The following is an 18,465-nucleotide window of genomic DNA, read 5'->3' on the forward strand; positions in this document are numbered from 1 at the left end:
TACTCTACATATCTAGATTACTCAGAACCAGAAGTTATCATGAAAGTGTGGATCGTCTGGGGTTCTTGGAGTCTGACAAGCAGCAGCTTCCTGTCACTTCCCTGGAGGCTCTTCAGTCACCTGGATGCACTGTGGGATCCCGCCCCCCTGCAGCCCTCCGTGTTCATGCACTTGCACACACAGGGCCATCAACAGACCTGTGTCAGCTTGGCTTGGTTTTGTCTGTGTTCTGCTTGTAGGGTATTCTTCCACTTCCTCAATTAGCTTTACTAACCCAGAGGCATGGGTGAGTGCAGCAGAAAACGGGGGTGTTTGTCTTGCATGTGTGCGTGCATGTGTGACATCCCAAACCAGCAGGCTTCCCATGGTTACCCAGCCGCCTGCCCTCACATTGTAAGAATCACTGCTGGTCTGGAGTGACCTAATCCATCAGGCTCTACCTGGTGGGTCCCCAGAGTTAGTACAGTGTGTACAGTATTTAGCATGTAAACTTGAGAGTTAAGGCATTTTATTTTGTTTTTATTTTTATTATTTTTATTTAGAGACAGGGTCTCACTGAGTTGCTCAGGGCCTCACTAAGTTGCTGAGGCTGACTTTGAACTCGTGATCCTATTGCCTCCGCCTCCCAAGCTGCTGGGATTATAGGCTGTGCACTGTTTCCCAGATGAGGCATTTTATTTAATAAGTTTTTCATAGAAATGGTGAGCCTTTAAGCTAGTAAGTTATTCACATCTGAATATGCAAAAATTCATAAAGCCCACAAGTGTATTCTCTCATAATTATTTAAAAATTAGAAACTAAAAAAAGGGAGGTGGGATATTTCTAAAGAGTATTTCATTTGAAATAAACAAAATTCTTACGCTTTGAGCCCAGTGTAAAGTCCAAATGAAATTTCCATATTTGCTATTGATCTGTTCTCATTTTCTGAAGGGGATTTTATCCAAATGTTTTGTTATTCTTGGCAGAAAAGCAAAGCCTGGATCTGCCCTCTGTGATTTGTTTTGCTCAGTCTTGACTTTTTGGACCAAAATACTAACCACTCATTTTTTGCCAGAAATTTTGCCTTCCACTGATGTTTTTTCTTGACAGTTGCACAATGTTCTTGGCTATTGTAAAAAAATTACTTGGCTTCATATGTAAGTATATAAAATATAAGTATTTTTAAAGTGCAAGTATATAGAGCACACAGAAACAACATATAGACTAATGTATATTCAAGCAAAAAGACTGTGCAATCCAGTTAGTTTTATATTTTGAGGGGGGAAAAAATCCAGCCAAGAACATTTGTTCCAATTTGTTTCCCATTGTCAGGAGATAGGGAATGGAAACTATCTAAATAGTGGATAATTTCCCCTTACCCTCAAATGATCAACTCTTTGAGCTCCTGGGAGTAATATTTTTTAAACATTGCATGTGCTTATTTACATAGGAATCTAATACAACACTGAGCCTGGATTTAGAGGGCCATGTTTAAAATGTCCTCTAACAGTTCATCAAGTTCTTTTCTTGGATTTTATTCACTAGCTCAAGAGAGAAGTACTGTGGGAAGGCATTTGTATTTTCTTAGAGCAGAAAGTACGAAAATGACGGCAGAATTTCCTGTTTCAACCGAGAATGGAGGAGGGCTGGGAGCTATTTGCTTCCCGCGTGGCTACATTCCAGCTGTGCAGACTGGTCATAGCACATCTGCCAATCAGAATGGGCCCTGGAGGGAAGCCTTTGGATGCTGGGGCTTGCTGACACGCATTGCAGCGTGACTCTGTTTCTCCTTGGCTCTCCTCTGTCACACCACTGTGGAGACGAGTGGGGGAACTTGCTATTGACTAAACTACAAACCCCGGGTCATAGCCACAGCGAATGACTTTCCAAGCACTTTTAGCTCATCTTGAGCCACAGGTAAGAGTTGTCGCTTTGTTATTTGCAGATAATTGCTCTCTCTCCAGTTTCTAGCTTTACTTTTGTTAGCAGAACTTACTAAAGAGGAGTGATTTTTAGAGAAGATTGAAGTACACCCAGTATGACCATGACTTTAATACTCAACAAGTGAAAACCGCAATGTTTGAATTTAAGGACATGACGAAACCAAATTAAATTAAAAGTCTTAAATGGCATGGGTAAATCAGTGTGGAGAAATTAGAACCGGAAACGTGAAAATTGTGAGATTGGAGAGCATCGTATCTAAACAGATGTGTTCTATTGAAAGTCTTCCTGTTTAGTGGTTCCTAAAACAGTGTTTTAATGTGTACTCACTCTTTGGCTTAACATTTTCTTTTAACCCATTCATAAAGAATTGATATATAGATTTAATTGTGAAAACCCTATTCCTTTTCTTCCCTCTTTCTAGTTTTAGGGAACATTTACATTGTCCTCTTTCGCTGCTCCACCAGCAATAAAAATAGGGAGGAAAAGTTACTTCTAATCTTTCCTTTGCTATTAATTAATTAATTAGCATTAATTCTGAAGGTATTATAGGAAACTGTGTTTAGATAATATTCTGTAAGATATATTTAAAAAATAAATTGATGGGCTGGGGATGTGGCTCAAGCGGTAGTGCGCTCGCCTGGCATGCGTACGGCCAGGGTTCGATCCTCAGCACCACATACAAACAAAGATGCTGTGTCCACGGAAAAAAACTAAAAAATAAAAATATCAAAATTCTCTCTCTCTCTGTCTCTCTCTAAAAAAATAAAATAAATTGAACAGAAAGAACTCTGTCGTCATTTGTATATTATCTTCTGTTGTTAATTGTTCCACACCACTGAGGCCTTTTGCTTCATTTGTTTTTTATTTTTCAGCATGTACAGGGGAAGAAGTAGTTGCAATAGTTACTCAGACTCAAAAATAGACAGCTTGCAGATGTTGTTGTTGTTTCTCTTGTATGTGATTATCTTCAGGTTGATTGATGGCACTTTTTAGCAGTCCAGAGAAACACTTTTGAAAACTTCAAGCAGCTTTGCTCTTACTTATTTTTTTTTTTAAAGAGAGAGTGAGAGAGAGAGAGAGAGAATTTGTTTTTTAAATATTTATTTTCTAGTTCTTGGCGGACATAACATCTCTGTTTGTATGTGGTGCTGAGGATCGAACCCGGGCCGCACGCATGCCAGGCAAGCGCGCTACCGCTTGAGCCACATCCCCAGCCCCTTTGCTTTTACTTATTATCCTGAAGTGGTATTTCTCTCATTTGGGGTAACATCATTATTTGGGGGGATTGTCCTATGCATCGTAGGACACAGTAACATTGTCTCTGGTCTTTACCCATTAGAGTGTCTTTCTCCCCAGTGTGATAGCAATCCCCCCCCAAAAAATAAAAATGTTTATAGATAGCTTGTTATACCTATCTACTGGTGAAACATGGAAATCAACTTCTGAGATACCCTGGATGGGACGGAGTTAAGGATGAGGCTGTGTTGGTCTCAGTGTATTTGCAGATGTTGTAACTGACGGCTCATTTTTCCCTCTTCCCATTCTGTTAGAAGCTTCTGCCAACTATGATTCATGGGATGATTTTTTGGAGCTGAGTAATCTGTAGCTTTTCAGTTTCCTTACTTTCCTTCCTTGGCTAAATCTGTTTGGGTTTTAGCAAAGTGTTTAACACAGCAAAGATCTTTTAAAATGAAATAATACATGTCATGACATTTTTTCAAGCACATGATTTTAACAAACCATAGACGTTTTTCTGCCTGTCCTTCCTGGATCCTGTCCTCCTTCTCTTCCCTGGTGAGTCCTCCACCCTGATGAGGAGCACCATGTGGGGAGGGCGTGGCCACCTGAGCAGTCCTTTGTGAAATCTGATGTCAGGGCAGCCAATGTTTAAAAACATCTTCCAGTGGCTCCTAAAGAGCATTTGACTTACAATTGTCTTCTTTCCTTACAGATCGCAACGAACGAAATAAACCAGAGCACCGTTCTGCCAGGTATGAATCTATGGTCTTTAACTCTTCTGTGTATTTGAAAAACATTGTTTAGAAGCAACACAATTGTCCCTTTTAGGGTTACTGTATATTGGAATCTTCTGGACATTCAGAAAAGCTTTACAAGGGAAATGTTGTTCACTCTCTGAATAAATATTCTTTATAAAATTACCTCCTGAAAGACGTGTGTTACTTTGAGAATTCCTATCAGTGACAGATTATTTTATTCTCATTTCCTTCCTTTTCTGACTTGTTTTCCTGTCCTCTCTTTAATTACAATGTATATTACTGTTTTTCTGACTATAAAACTATGATGTTATCAATTATAGAAATGTATAAAACATTTTTTAAAAAACATGCAAAAACATCTAGCCTGCCTTCTATCAACTAGAGATGGCCATCTACTGCTAATATTTTATTGTATTTCTTTGTAGACTTAGGGGTGTGTGTGTGTGTGTGTGTGTGTGTGTGTGTGTGTACACCTGTATGTATATATTCAAATGAATTCTCTTAAATTCTTGTTAGATAATTTCAAATGGCCAGGGGATTACATCACATAAGACTCTGACCTATACTGAGTGTCGTTCCCATCCCCCACCCCTGCTGAGACCAGCACTGGTCACCAGCACTGAAGAATATTCCTAAAAATATTTTTCAACTTTTAAAAGCAGAAAGCTGTCTTGATATTCTCTCCTAAGTAAGACCGACAGAACTTTTTAACCTAGTTTTATGAAAGATTATAATTTTCTAATATTAATTCCTCCTTATTCTATCACTTTCTCTTTGCAGTTTATGTGATGGGGACTGATGAAAGGGTAATAATAGATTCATTAGGTTGCCTGGTATAACACAAACCCTGATGCTCTTTCAAGAGATCAAACCCTAGAATGCTTAGACTTCAGGGAATAAAATATAAAATCTCTGAAAATTCCATTACTTAGCATGGAAATGCATTTTGCAGAAATTTCAATCATTATAAGTCAGTGAGACCTAATTGGGAGAAGAATATACCTGCATATTTAGCATCTGGACTAATTTTTTTCCAGATATAATTTATATATGTTAAATTTTACTCTTTATATTGGTCCTGTGAGTTTTGATAGACATATCAAATCATGTGTCTACTACCACAATCATAAAAGAGTTTGCAAGATTGATTTTAAAAAACAATTTTTAAAAAATAATTTTAAAAAGGCAGCCTAAGAAGACATTGAAGACGTTAAGAGCATGTGTAACTATGAATGACATAAAGTTGGAAGGGTTAAAAAGTTCAGATGATAAAACCATGATTCGTTAGTGTTTAATAGAAACACTTTGAAACACCAATGGAACATAAATAGATGGAGGAAATGTAACTTAAGCAACATGTTGAAAAAAAATCTTGATTTTTGTCAATCAATTCATCAGGAATCAAGATTTTTATGATTCCTCCAAACCCTCCCAAGTGGTTTATACTGATTTGATTACATTGGAAGAAGTATAATACCTGGTATAAAACAGTGGTAACTCTAGGCCACACTTACTGTTGATATTCTATCCAATCCTGGGGCCACAAGACCTTGCAAAATCACAGTGTGCAAGAGCAGCTACATAGATGTCCATGAGGAACTTAAACAAAACAGCATCCCACAGCTAGTCCCAGAGAGTCTATTCAATTCATTAAGTCTGGAGTGCATTCTCGAATTGTGCAGGTCCCCCAGTGATTCTGATGCAGAGCCGGGTTGCAGACCTCTCTGGACAAGAGAGTAGCAGCCAATGTTAGGGCAGGGAAAATGATGGAAAAGAGACATGGAAAAGTCAAAGCTAAATCATAGGGAGTCTGGGTTGAAGAACTGAGGAAATTTAGCCTAGATTTGGAAGTTCTGGGAGATATTTGATACAAAAGTGGTGATTGGCTTCAGATACCTGGGGGCTGGTACCTGGAGGAGACTAAAGAATTGTTCCTCATCTGGCACTTTGAATAATAGCTGATTTCAGGTCTGGGGCAGGGAAAGTACACAATGAGGCTGGACTCCTAGCTGAGATAGGAAGTTAGGTGCTCAGCTAATGGGCTCTTACCAAAAAAGACATAGGCCATAGCTTCCAGAGACTTCCATTAGGCTGGGAATGTGGCTCAGTGATAGAATGCTTGCCTATCATGCATGAGACCCTGGGTTGGATTCCAGTGCACCCAATAAATAAATAAAAAGGGGTTGGGGAGAAAGAGACTTCCACCAGTCAAATTTGGGACAATTTCAGGTTCAAAAACAAAATGATAATGGTTAAAATATGTTTTTAAAAATCCATGTAGAATGAATGATAGATTTTTAGAATATCATCATTCTGCAATTCTCAGTGTCATTGTTGGTAGGTGAGGGTCATCAATGGCAGCCAACCCTACTATAAAGATTTGTTGGGGAGGGACTGGCTACGTAGCTTAGGCAAAGGCCTGGCCTAGTATGTGCAGGACCCTGGGTTCCATCTCCAACTCAAAACAAATTAAAAACAACAACAACAACAAAGAGTTGTTGGAGGCAGGCTTTAGAAGTTTACCCCATAGTTTAGTTTTTAATCACAAAATCAGGACATTTACTTTTTTAATGGATACAGGTAGTGTCACCACCTTAATCCAGTGATCAACTGGTTAATCCTCACTTGGGAGACGGCATGGCCCTGTGAGCCTGTAGAAGATGCAGTCAGCGGTGCACACAGATGCACATGTGTAGTAGTCCTAGCCAGCAGAAAAAGGATTCCTTGAAAAACACAGAAAGGCTGGGGGAATATTAGAGATTGAGACAGATCAAAGAGCCAGGTGTGTTGGTGCATGCCTGTAGTCCTGGGTACTAGGAAGCCTGAGACAGGAGCATGGCAAGTTTGAGACCAGCCTGGTCAATTTAGAGAAATCCTGGCTTGGAATAAAAAACAATAGGGGCACCTTGGGTGATTGAAGATCCTTGGGTTTAATTCCCAGTATGGAAATGGGGCATGGCGGGGCAGAGAAACACTGATAACCAAATTCAATATGCATGTTTTTAAAAAATCTGGAAATTTGGAAAATTCCAAATTTAAAAGAATTGTAGGGAGAGCAATTAGGAAATTTTAAATATGAAATCTGTTTTAGATCCTATTTATTAGCATCATTCCGAGGTATAGAATAGGCATATCCTTCTTAGAAGATAGATGCAGAGGAAGGGGAGAAACAGATAAAGATACAACTGTGGGGAAATATTAGTAGCTGGTTAATAGAAGACTAAATTGTGTAGGTGTTTATTGTAGTGTTTCTTCAACTTTTCTGTAGACTTGAAAATTTCAGAATCCAAAGTAGCAATGAAGGGGCTGGGGTTGTGGCTCAGTGGTAGAGCGCTCGCCTCGAATGTGTGAGACCCTGGGTTCGATCCTCAGCACCACATAAAAATAAATAAACAAAATAAAGATATTGTGCCCATTTATAACTAAACAAATATATTTTTTTAAAAAAACTATATTAAAAAAGGTAGCAATGAAGAGAATTGTTCAGTGATGTTCCTGCCAGTCCCAGAGGGCCAAATGCGTGTCTGTGGGTGGCACGTGGAAGAGGGTGGACTTCAGCACACTGTGAGGAAGAATTTCCGGTTAGAAGTGATCAGAGAAGCAATGGTGATTTTGTGAGCTAATCCTGTCGAGGAAAGCCAAACATGCTGGCACTGAGGAAAATAGATTCCTGCATGGCTAAGTCATTGTTCTGGGTGGCCCGATCCCCTTGCTCACTTAGTAGCCAATAAATATTTGAGGAGGATGGGGCTGTTCTGGCTTCAGATAGAATAGAAAATGGGGAAGCATTCCCAGCTTCTTGAGCAACCATTATTTTGGATTTACACTCCTAATCTCTTGAGAGTCTATTTACACGGAAGTTAAGATCCAGGTCTTTACATTTCTATTTCAGGCTATGCTGTGGTACTCTTGAGGGTGTTTGGAAAGTATTCTGATTATTCTTTGCTCTCTCATTTATACAGTCAAGTTCTCTGGTTTTGGTCACCCTAGCACTTGGTCCACAAGAGAAACTTAACGAATAACTGTTTGTTGAATTACTGAATGCCAACCAGAGGAAGGAAAATGTCAGTATTTTTCCCTCGCAAATTGGAAAGAACCCAACCCTGAGAAGCCCGCCCACGACTGTTCTTGAATTTGTTTGTGACAGCAAGGAGTAATGCCGCGTAAGAAAGGAGAAATGTCTTTTCAAAAGAGGGCTGTTTTCCATCTAGGGTACCTGCTGAGTCTGGCAGGGGCCTGGTCTTCTGGCACCCTGAGCCAGGCAGACAGCCCCTCCAGGCTAGCAGCTCCTCCAGCAGATGAATACCCACTCCATCCTCAAAGCAGAAAGGAGAAAATTTAAACACAGAGTCACTTAATTTTGGATTGTTTTTTGGCTCTCCTCAGACCACTCAGCAACAAGAATGATGGGCTCAAAGCCCAGCAAGGATGAGAGAAAAGCATTTCTCTTGTGTGTGTTTTTACAAGGCCAAACACTCCTATAGCTCTCCCAGCGAGAGGTGAATAAATTGGAGATGTCTGCCTCTTCTTTGATTTCAGTGCTGAAATAAGAAGGAAACATAACTCTTGTCATGTTAAAGGAAGGGTTTTGATTATGTTTAGACCAACACTGAAGACCCCCGAGCTAAACAGTACTGTGGAAGCAGTTCTAAGAGTCTTGACGGGTATCTTTTGATGGCTTCGTTTTGATACTGATTTTTTTTTTTAATCCTTGTTGTTGATTGATCAATGTGGAAGTCAGAAGTATCTGAATTCTTCTTGTCTAACCTTACAGTTTAAATAAAACATGCCACAAGTCTGAAGTAATGAGTTAAAGAAAATAAGACACATTTCTTTACTGTGATACCACTCAGAACCTTTGATACTCTATGAAGTATTTTATAAAGCTCCAAGTGAGAGCGATACTGTACATCAATTTAAAAATTTATCTGAGTTTGTAGCTTCCCTTCTCAGATATAGCTATTAGTAACATCTAGAAGAAAGTGCCACGGAGCAGCAGTTTGGGAACCTAATTAGAGAGGAATGAGAGCTAAAGATAATAACAAATGTTAAGTCCTGTGGTGATCAGTGCCATGAATAGAAAATTAGGAACTCTTCTTATCACCCCGTGAGCAATAAATAATAGATCTCAATAAGTTATAGGGTCTGAATAATGAGCTACTTCATCTCAAATGTTTTATCGGCTACAGGAAAATAATTTACAGCGGCAAAAAGGGAAGGTAGCGAAGCAAAGAACCTTAAATCTGTTTCTCAAAAAATGATCATTTGAATCTTGGTGTCCCTAAAGCCTTTTTAAAACCACCTGTCATCATCCTTGATACCCATTCATAAAATTTAATAGAATTTCATTACAGATCACAAAAATGTAAAAAGGAAAAAAAAAAGAGAGACTCAAGAAAGTGATTCTAAAATTAGAGCAAACATAGCCAAGGCCATTTTGAAGACTAAGAAGGGCTGGAAGGTAGACTCTAGTAAGTAATTAAGACAATGTTTTGTAGCAAACAGAAAAATAGGTCACCAGAATAGAAAAAAATGAGCCCACAAACGGTAGAATATATCTAATTCTGTATTATCTGATATAATAGAGGTGGCCTTATAGATCAGTGAGGGAAATGACTATTATAGCAACAAATGGTGCTGGAACAATTGATTGTCCATGTTTTCAAAAATCCACACGGAGCCAGGAGTAATGGCGCACATCTGTAATCCCAGCTACTTGGGAGGCTGAGGCAGGAGGATCGCAAGTTCAGGGCCAGCCTCTGCAATTTAGTGAGACCTTGTCTCAAAATATAAAAAGAATTGGGGATGAAGCTTAGTGGTAGAGTGCCCCCTGGGTTTAGTCCCCAGTAGTAACAGAAGAAAAAAAAAAATCTACATGGAGTTTGTTTTGTTATGATGTAAGAGTCAAAAAACACGAAAAGAAAGAGGTTAAATGAAAACATTTAGAAGGAATGTATTGAATATCTTTAGGACTTTAGAGTAGGGAATGAGCTCTTAAAGCTCAACAAGTACAAACCATAAAGTAAAAGATTAATGCATTTTGATAGAGAATTTAAAATTTAGATACATGAATAGATCCAAAACATGTAAAAAGGAAATGGTAACCATGTCATGCATATAAGCAACAAAGGTTAGTGTTTAAAATGGAAAAAAAAATACATTTCAGGAAGAAAAAAAAAGTCAAACAGCTCAGTAAAACGTGGGCAGGGTGTACACAAAAGTAGCCATTAGTAGTAAGGCACATACTGGGCTGGGGATGTAGCCTAGGGGTAGGGTATGTGAGTAGCGTGGGGGATGCCCTGGGTTCACGTCCCAGCAAAGAACAGATATGTGCCAGCATGATAATGAGACTCCACCTGACTTCCATTGGGATGGCATGGAAATCTCAATGATTGATGATACCAGGTATTTAGTTGAGTGTAATTTGTTACAACACTAAGGAAGACTTTTCAGGATAATAGAGTGTGTACAGGGACCACTGCAATGGAATTGTGCCCTGGCGGAGGGAGAGTGGGCTCAGCTCTGAATACAGCATGGACCAGTGGGAATTTACAAAGAGCAGGGGGTGGAAAACTACCAAGAGGAAACTTCCAGGGTGAAGGGAATTCTGTCCAAACCAATCTAACAGGCTTCTTGCTGAAGACGGGCCAGGGTGACCAGACATAGCAGGTAGGACAGAGGTGGCAGTTCTGAAGAACATGCTCCAATATGGAGGGTGCTTGCTAAAATGACTTCATGTTGTTTTCTAAAACTGGATTTTACTAGGAGGTGCACAGATGGGCCTAGGAAAAGGTTCAGGAACCTGACTCAGGTTTGGCCAAGAGGAGAATCTTGGGTCAGTTTAGAATAGCACCGTTTGGATTAAGGAATCTACCACTATGTATGATAACAGATGAATCTCAGGAATATAATTTTGGATGATAAAATGCAAGCTGTAGAAGGATAAGAACAGCATAATGCCATTTGTCTGAAGCAGAGGTCAGCAAATGGGCCCTATCTGGCCTGCCACATTTCTAAGCAGAATTTTGTAGGAACTCAGCCACGCCCGGTTGTTTGCATATTATCTGTGGCTGCTTTCACAACATAGTCGCAGAGTTGCTACAAACAGGGACCATATGGCAAAACACAATATGTTGCTGACTGTGTATTTTTTATGAGATTACCTGTATGTAATAAAAGTATAAGAAGATGCATGGAAATGACAAATGCAAACTTAGGATATTGATCATCAAAGAAATGGATCAGGAAAGAGTACACAGGGAGCTTCAGGTATATCTGTTCTGCTTTATTTCTTAAGCTAAGAGTTATGGTTTTGGATATGAAATGTCCCCCAAGAGCTCACATGTGAGACAATGTAAGAAAGTTGAGAGGACAAATGATTGGGAGAGTCTTAAATCAATCAGTGAATTAATCCCTGATGTGATTAATTGAATGGTAACTAGAGGCAGGTGCGGTGTGGCTGGAGGAATTGGTTAATTGGGGGAGTTGATATAGGGTATGTATTTTATATCTGGAGTTGGAGTCTCTCTCTCTCTGCTTCTTGACCACCATGATGTGAGCTGCTTCCCTCTGCCACACTCTTCTGCCATGATGTTCATCCCCACCTTCAGCCCCGAGGAATGGAGCCAGCCTTCTCTGTACTAAGACCTCCAAAACCCTGAGCCCTTACATAAACTTTTCCTCCTCTACAGTTGTGCTGGTCAGATCCTTTACTCACAGCAGCAAAAATCTGACTGGAACACTAAGCAGTGGGCTTTGTAATATTATCTATTTTTTCTTAATTCTGAAAATGTTCTTTTTTTTTTTTTTTCTTAAGAGGACCTCAGGAAGACCTTTGTGAATCCTTTGGCACCAATAAAGATGTTTTACAGAACATGACAATGAAACTGAGTAAAGTCTATTTCTGAAAAAGGGAAATAAAAAGGAAGAAATAGCCAAGAATGTTCAGAAACACACAATTAAACACTTGTGTTAGTCAGTTTTCCATTACTATGGCAAAATACCTGACATAAAACAACTTAAAGGAGGGAAGGTTTATTTTGGTTCATGGTTTCAGAGGGTTCAGTCCATCGTTGGCTGACTCCATTGCATTTAGGCAAGAGCAGAGCTGCTCACTTCATGGCAGCCAGGAAGCAGAGAGAGAGGTTAGGGACAAAATATACCCTTCAAATTCATGTCCCCAATGACCCACCTCTTCCAACTAGGCCTCACATTCAAAAGCTCCCCCCACCCCCCATAGTGCCACAGAGACTTTAGGAGACATTCAGACCCAAACTATAACATCACTGTTCCCACTTTGCCCCTACTCAAACATCTTTTTTCCTGTTTTATCCTTTGTTACTGCAAGAACCCTCTTGCTCTGTGCATTTTGATCTCTCTTTCCCACTTCAGAGTTATACAAGTAACACATGACAACATTTTCAACAGTACAAAAATGTGTGCTATCCATCTTTATCCCATAGGTAACTGTTAGAGTCTGGTGGTTCTGTCTGTTCTAGTGAGTTCTCTATGCATATGCGTACTATATATTTAGAATGAACAGGGATGTACGTATGTGGACTGTGTTTGCATAATAACACATTTTCACCAACTTATCTTTTTCACTTTATGTATTTGGGGTTTACCATGTCAATTTCCACTTCATTATTTTTCTGACAACTACATGAATTTTTTCAGCGTAGCTATATTGTAATTCATTTATCCAGTCCCTAATTGATGGCACTTAGGTTGTTTCCAATTCATTACAGTTAGAAATGTTGCTGCAATAAACATCTTTATGTTCATATTTTTGTGTATAAGTGTGTATGAAAACCTTCAGAGTTTCTTCCAAGGGAGATTTTTTTGGGAAGTTTCTCTTCTCATTCATCATTACTTTTAAGTTTTAAAATTTTATATCTGTTTTCTTCCCAGATTTCAGCTTCATGATAGCATTTCAGGTTTAGTAGGGCCCATGACAAACCCCCTCCCCACAATGTAGCCAGAATGATCATCCCACTCAGGGATCAAACTCAACATGAAGCATGTCTATAGCACATAGTTGAGTGCACTCAGAATGAAGAGTTGGTGATGTTCAACTCGTAGCACTCACCTTTTCATTAAGAATGTAAAAGGATCTTGGTTCTCTGCATTGGTAACCTGCTGTTGATATTATAAAGATGCGGAGCATTTTAATTTGGCACTTTTCCATCATCACATTATGGCTTTAAATAGAATAGCTAAAAGCAAAAGATTTAACTTGTTTTGCCTCTCCTCCTTTGTAAATATGTCTATTAAAATGTTGTGCTCAGTTGGGCTTTGTTTAACTACTGCAATTCTGCAGCATTTCCCTGCCCATATGTTTTGATTCCTATACCTCCATAAACCATAGCTTGAGTGTAATTACTTTCTGACATTGTGTTTTGTAAGCTATAAGAGAAACATTACTTTTGCCGTAGCAGCTGTAATGCTATAAACAAGGTGAAAAATTAAAATGTATACAGGTTTTGTGAGGGAAAAATTGTTTTGCATTGGGAGATGTGAAAGGATTATTAGCATTTTATGTAATCCTACAGAGAATATATATATTACATATAATCATGTTTCCATCATGGTTTTGAGAATGTGACTTTAGCTTTTCCCCCTGGTGTGATGGGAGTGAAAATGAAGCTTTTGTATGGGTAATTGAAAAGTTTTATCAGCTGGCCTAACGCTGCCCTTGGTCTTAGTGTGGGGGTTTCTCTAAGGTTGCTGGAAATTAAACTATCAGCAGGCAATTGGCTCTGGATCAGCAACTGGCCCTGTATTTATTACTTTTGCTCAAGATGGGCGTGGCCGTCTTGAGACATGTGGCATCTTGAGATGGGAGTGGCCACCCATTTCTCAGCAGTCCAGGGAGCACGTCAAACTTTGGCGCTTAGATTTTTTTCCTCTTATTTCTTTCCTCTCTTTTCCTGGGGTTATAGTTTATATTTGATCTTTACCTTTCTGCAGTATAATTAGAAACTGTTATTACAGTTCTATAAAATTTATATTAAAAAGAGAACTTTGTGTATATCTTTATGATTCTCAGTCTCAGTCTTAGGTAATGGTTTTACTCCAATTAATAAATATTCTTGTATAACTGCACTTCAAGTTTTTATTTAAGTGTTTCTCCTAACTGGCATAGCATATACCACATTCTTCAAATATTTTGGTTAGAACTATAGACCACAAAAGCATACTAATTTCTGGAAGAGTCTTAGTCTGGACAGAATTGTGTGAAAACCCATTCAGGAGTCCACTTCCCTATTAGCCTATTAACTATAAACTGCAGTTGATAGGAAATTGGTTGTTCTTGTAGGCGAAAACCTTCTCAAAACCAGAAATCAGGCCTGCCCTGAGAATCCAATTTCAGGACTGGGAGCTTCCTTGTTGATTAGCAACTCCTCTATATAACAGATCAGAGCATTTGTGTCTGCCCTAGTGACAAAGTTTTGTCATTTCTGATCTCGGTTCAGTGATGGGCCAGCTCTCCAGAGATGTCAAAGGCATCCCCTGTACAGCAAAAGCTAGAGCAGCCTCTCAAGGGGGAGTCTGTTATGTGAGTCGTCTGGGATTGGAGATTGAGAGTTGGTACCCTTTGATAATCAAGAAGATAGAATAGAAGCAAAGTGTGGACTGTCTTGAAGGCTTCAGGGTAACAGTGTGTCCAAGGGACAAACATCCCCTCCATTGCAAACCTGTTTTCCCAAGGTACTGCCGTCCTTGGCAGCCGCCTATTCGGGGAATGACAGGCAGGATGTAAAGTGTATCACCACCTACTGTCAGCAGTTTCTCTAATAGATTCTGCAGAGAAACTCCAGGTGAAAAACGTCCTGAGAAAGTGTACTCTACTCTTCAATTTTTTTTTTTTTTTTTTTTTTGGTACTGGTGATTGAACTCAGGGGTACTCGACCACTGAGCCACATCCCCAGCCATATTTTGTATTTTAAGATGCTCGTGTGCAGATGATCCCCAACTTACAAAGATTCAACTTACAATTCTTGACTTTACAGAGGTGTTAAAGTATAGTCATACAACCATTCTGTCTTTCACTCTCTGTCTAGTAGTCAGTATATTACATGAGCTATTCAACAGTGTATTATAAAGCAGGCTTTGTGTTAGATGATTTTGCCCCGCTGTGGGCTAAGGTACGTGTTCTGAGCGTGTTGAGGGTTGGCTAGGTCAGGGATCTTTGGTAGGTTAGATGTCTTCATGTGCATTTTGACTTGCCATGAGCTTATTGGGATGTAATTCTATCATAGGTCAAGGCAGTACTACCAAACTGCCTTAGTAAAAGGTTTCATTCTTGCCATATAGCATTCTTTGAAGATCTTTCTTTTTCCCTGTATTACTTACACATGTACCAAAAGAAAATAACCAATAAGAACAGTGGTGCCATTGTAATCCCAGTGGCTTGGGAGGCTGAAGCAGGAGGATCAAAGTTAAAAGCCAGCCTCAGCAACCTCAAGGCACTTAGCAACTCATTGAGACCCTGTCTCTAAACAAAATACAAAATAGGGATAGGGATATGGCTCAGAGGGTGAGTGTCCCTGAGTTCAATCCCCAGTACCAAAAAAAAAAAAAAAAAGAGAGAGAGAGAGAGGGGGGCGTGCCAGAGTGCTTGCCTATCACATGCAAGACCTAGGTTCAGCCCCAGCACCAAAACCAAAAAAAGCATATCACCAAAACCAAAAAATTAACATGTCTTTCAGTTTATTCATCTTTATGTTGGAATGTGTTAACTGTGACCCATTTTTTAAATTTTTATTTCAGGCCCACAAACAATACCTTCCATCTGGGTCTTGTACTAATCCACAACCTCGGGAGCCATTCTGAGGGCATTCAGTAATTAGGTCACCTGGATCAGAGGCACAGACACCACTGCATAACCCTTTAGCCTGTATTTAATATCAAAACTGTCTGTGCTTTAATTGGAGAACTTTTAGGTTGACCCAAAATGTTAAAAAAAAAAAAAAAAAAAATCTCTCAGGTCATGCCCAAGTTTGGAGACCTTTTTAGGGCATTTTGAAATGGATTTTTTAAAAAGTAACATTTATTGCTGTTTAGGCTCTGCCCTTATTGGTAGAATCACTTCAAGAGGCTGTGGACTAGAGTGTGATGTGTCCAGGTTCAGGTACTCAGCTGTTTAAATATGAATATCAGCTTCGCCAGTTAGGAATTGTGTTCCCTTGAGCACATTTCTTCATCTTTCTTTACCTCAGTTTCCTCATCTAGAAATGGGGCTAATTATAGTACCTGTCTCTTAGGGTTATTACGATAATTATTTAGTTGCCCTGTCAGTCAAAGAAACAGAACCAGTAGTAGGTGTGTGAGTTACGGCAGGGAATAATGATTATAGGGGCTGACCAGGCAGGTTGGAGATCCATAGGGCAGGCCACCAGGAAGGGAGGATGTTGCTCTCATGCACACACTGAAGCTGCATCGGGGAAGTGTCACCTCTGTTCTTAAGCCTTTTCAACTGATTAAATCTTGCCCATCCAGATTTTTCTGGGATAATCTCTGGAACTTAAATCAACCGATGATGGCCTCTTAACTACCTCTGTAGTGGTATGTTAATTAGCCATTACCTAATGGGGAATATAGCCTAGCCAGAAAATTGATCAGCTTCATTTCTTTGGACCTCAGGTAAGTCTGCTAAACTCACTTTGAAGTGAATTTCAGTGTCCTCTCTGCTTTTCAAGGTCAGGGATCTTTAAGTCTTCGTAATCCAGAAGTTCTTTGTGACAGATGTTTGATATATCTTAGTTTTGTCATAGGTAACTGTACAGTTGTTATTTGTGGTCCTAAATGGTTATCTCTACTTGAGCTAAGGTGTCTGGTCGGGATGGGATTCTATGCCGGAATCAGCCACTGCATGAACATGCTGACCGAGTATCTGTTCTCACGTATTGGTGTTACTCCTCTGAACTTGGATAGTACTGTGTTTGCTTGGAGAAGACCTGTTAAGTCTAGGATAGTCAGAAACTGTTGAGTGGTCTCACAGGCTTCTGACATAGTGATAAGATATTATCTTTGGCTACTTGAAAAAAAAAATACAGATTTGGTCTTCTGTTATTGCAAGCACTGATTTTTCCACATACCAGATAAACTTCCTTTGGGGAAATTAATTGCATTCTTTTTTTTTTTGTGGTGCTGGGAATCGAACCCAGGGCCTTGTGCATGCAAGGCAAGCACTCTACCAACTAAGCCATATCTCTACCCCTAATTGCATTCTTTTGAGGATAAACCCTAATCTCCTCTCAGTCTGAGTACAGGGTGTCTTTGGGCTTCTCAGAAGTAAAATATTTAATGGAAAAAGCCTGGTAGGCATCCTTGGGATGCTTCCTGGTAGTCTTGGGATCGACTTTCAAGAATCACTCTGGAAGCAAGCCTGGAAGTGATCCTCTTGCAGATTCTGTACCTGCCTTTCGGTGTATGGTTATTTCCCAGCTTTGAGTGATGGGTGATGATGTGGTACTACAAAGTCTTACCCCATGCTGATCGGTATATGCCCCTGGTGCTTGCTTTTCTCTCTGAGAACTGCCTTCCATGTTGCTATTCCCAGTGATGCCCACTGGCTAGGTGTCCTGAGGTCCTCCCCATTTGGCCTCCCTTGGTGGACCTCTGAACCATAAACTGCTCTAATCACCTACTTCCTCTTGAAAGTTTCCACTAAAAGACACAAACAAAGCTGAGAGCCATGGTTTCTGGAGCTTGGAAACTATTTAGATTTGGACTTGATGGGACTTGTGTGCTGATGAACAAGCAAAGAGAGTGGAAGTGTAGCAGGAGATGAAAAGCCAGATGATGGGGTCCCAGAGAGAAAGTGAGGGAGGAGAGCTGGCACGAGAACTTCCCTCTTCCCACCAGGGCTGCGCCGTGTTCAGCTGCACTTCCTGTTGGTGTGGATTCCAGAGATGCACCTGGGATGCTCATAGTAACAGCCCCCTCCCCTTATTTCTTTAGAGTGTCTTTAGCTTCACAAGATAGTATAATTCCACTGGAAGAAATAATGGTAGGACTATTGTAATTCAGAATTGAAAGTTACATTCCTAACATACTTTCATTGGCTTTAGAACTATTCCTAACTATAGCTTTGATTCTGAAATTTATTTTCATGTAGATTAGGGTGGCTTGAATATACTAGGAAAACAGAGCAGAGTAGTACTTTGAAGTATTTGTGGATAAACAAAATCCATGTCATACAGTGTAGCATATGAAGAGGAAGATGAATTCTAATGCCCGTGGCACCAGGTCCATGCCTTGGAGAGTAATAGAAGCCTTTGTTGTTTTGTCTTCTTTCGCCAACAAAGGACACCCCCAAACAAAAACAAGAAGAACCTTTTAAATGTGGAGTTTTCTAAAACAAAAGAAAATATAGTAAGGCCCATGAATGTACAAATATTTAATTGCATATACTCCTAGGCATGTTATATTTTATGAATAAATCTCAAAAGTTATGGAAGTCTTAAATCATTTTCTAATACCCTTTAAGGTCACCTTCCCCATTCCTCCACATTGCCTCTGATTTAATTCTTCCAGCCCT

General features: G+C 39.7%; 1 protein-coding gene across 8 annotated transcripts in view; it reads left to right on the forward strand.

Annotated features, from left to right (window-relative positions):
• The window catches only part of Sh3d19 (SH3 domain containing 19), a 175,411-nt gene that overhangs the window by 83,141 nt on the left and 73,805 nt on the right, over positions 1 to 18,465 (forward strand). For 5 of the 8 annotated variants that reach the window (XM_078022039.1, XM_078022037.1, XM_078022038.1 and 2 more), the window contains exon 2: positions 3,875 to 3,914. In XM_078022039.1, coding sequence (XP_077878165.1) covers positions 3,875 to 3,914 — 40 coding nt within the window. Of the gene's footprint in view, positions 1 to 1,788; positions 1,897 to 3,874; positions 3,915 to 18,465 lie in introns of those variants that run through there. The other 3 variants (XM_040293198.2, XM_040293199.2, XM_078022042.1) reach the window with 3 other exon arrangements.

Source organism: Ictidomys tridecemlineatus, chromosome 9 (genome assembly GCF_052094955.1).
Source record: "Ictidomys tridecemlineatus isolate mIctTri1 chromosome 9, mIctTri1.hap1, whole genome shotgun sequence".
Lineage (NCBI taxonomy): Eukaryota > Metazoa > Chordata > Mammalia > Rodentia > Sciuridae > Ictidomys > Ictidomys tridecemlineatus.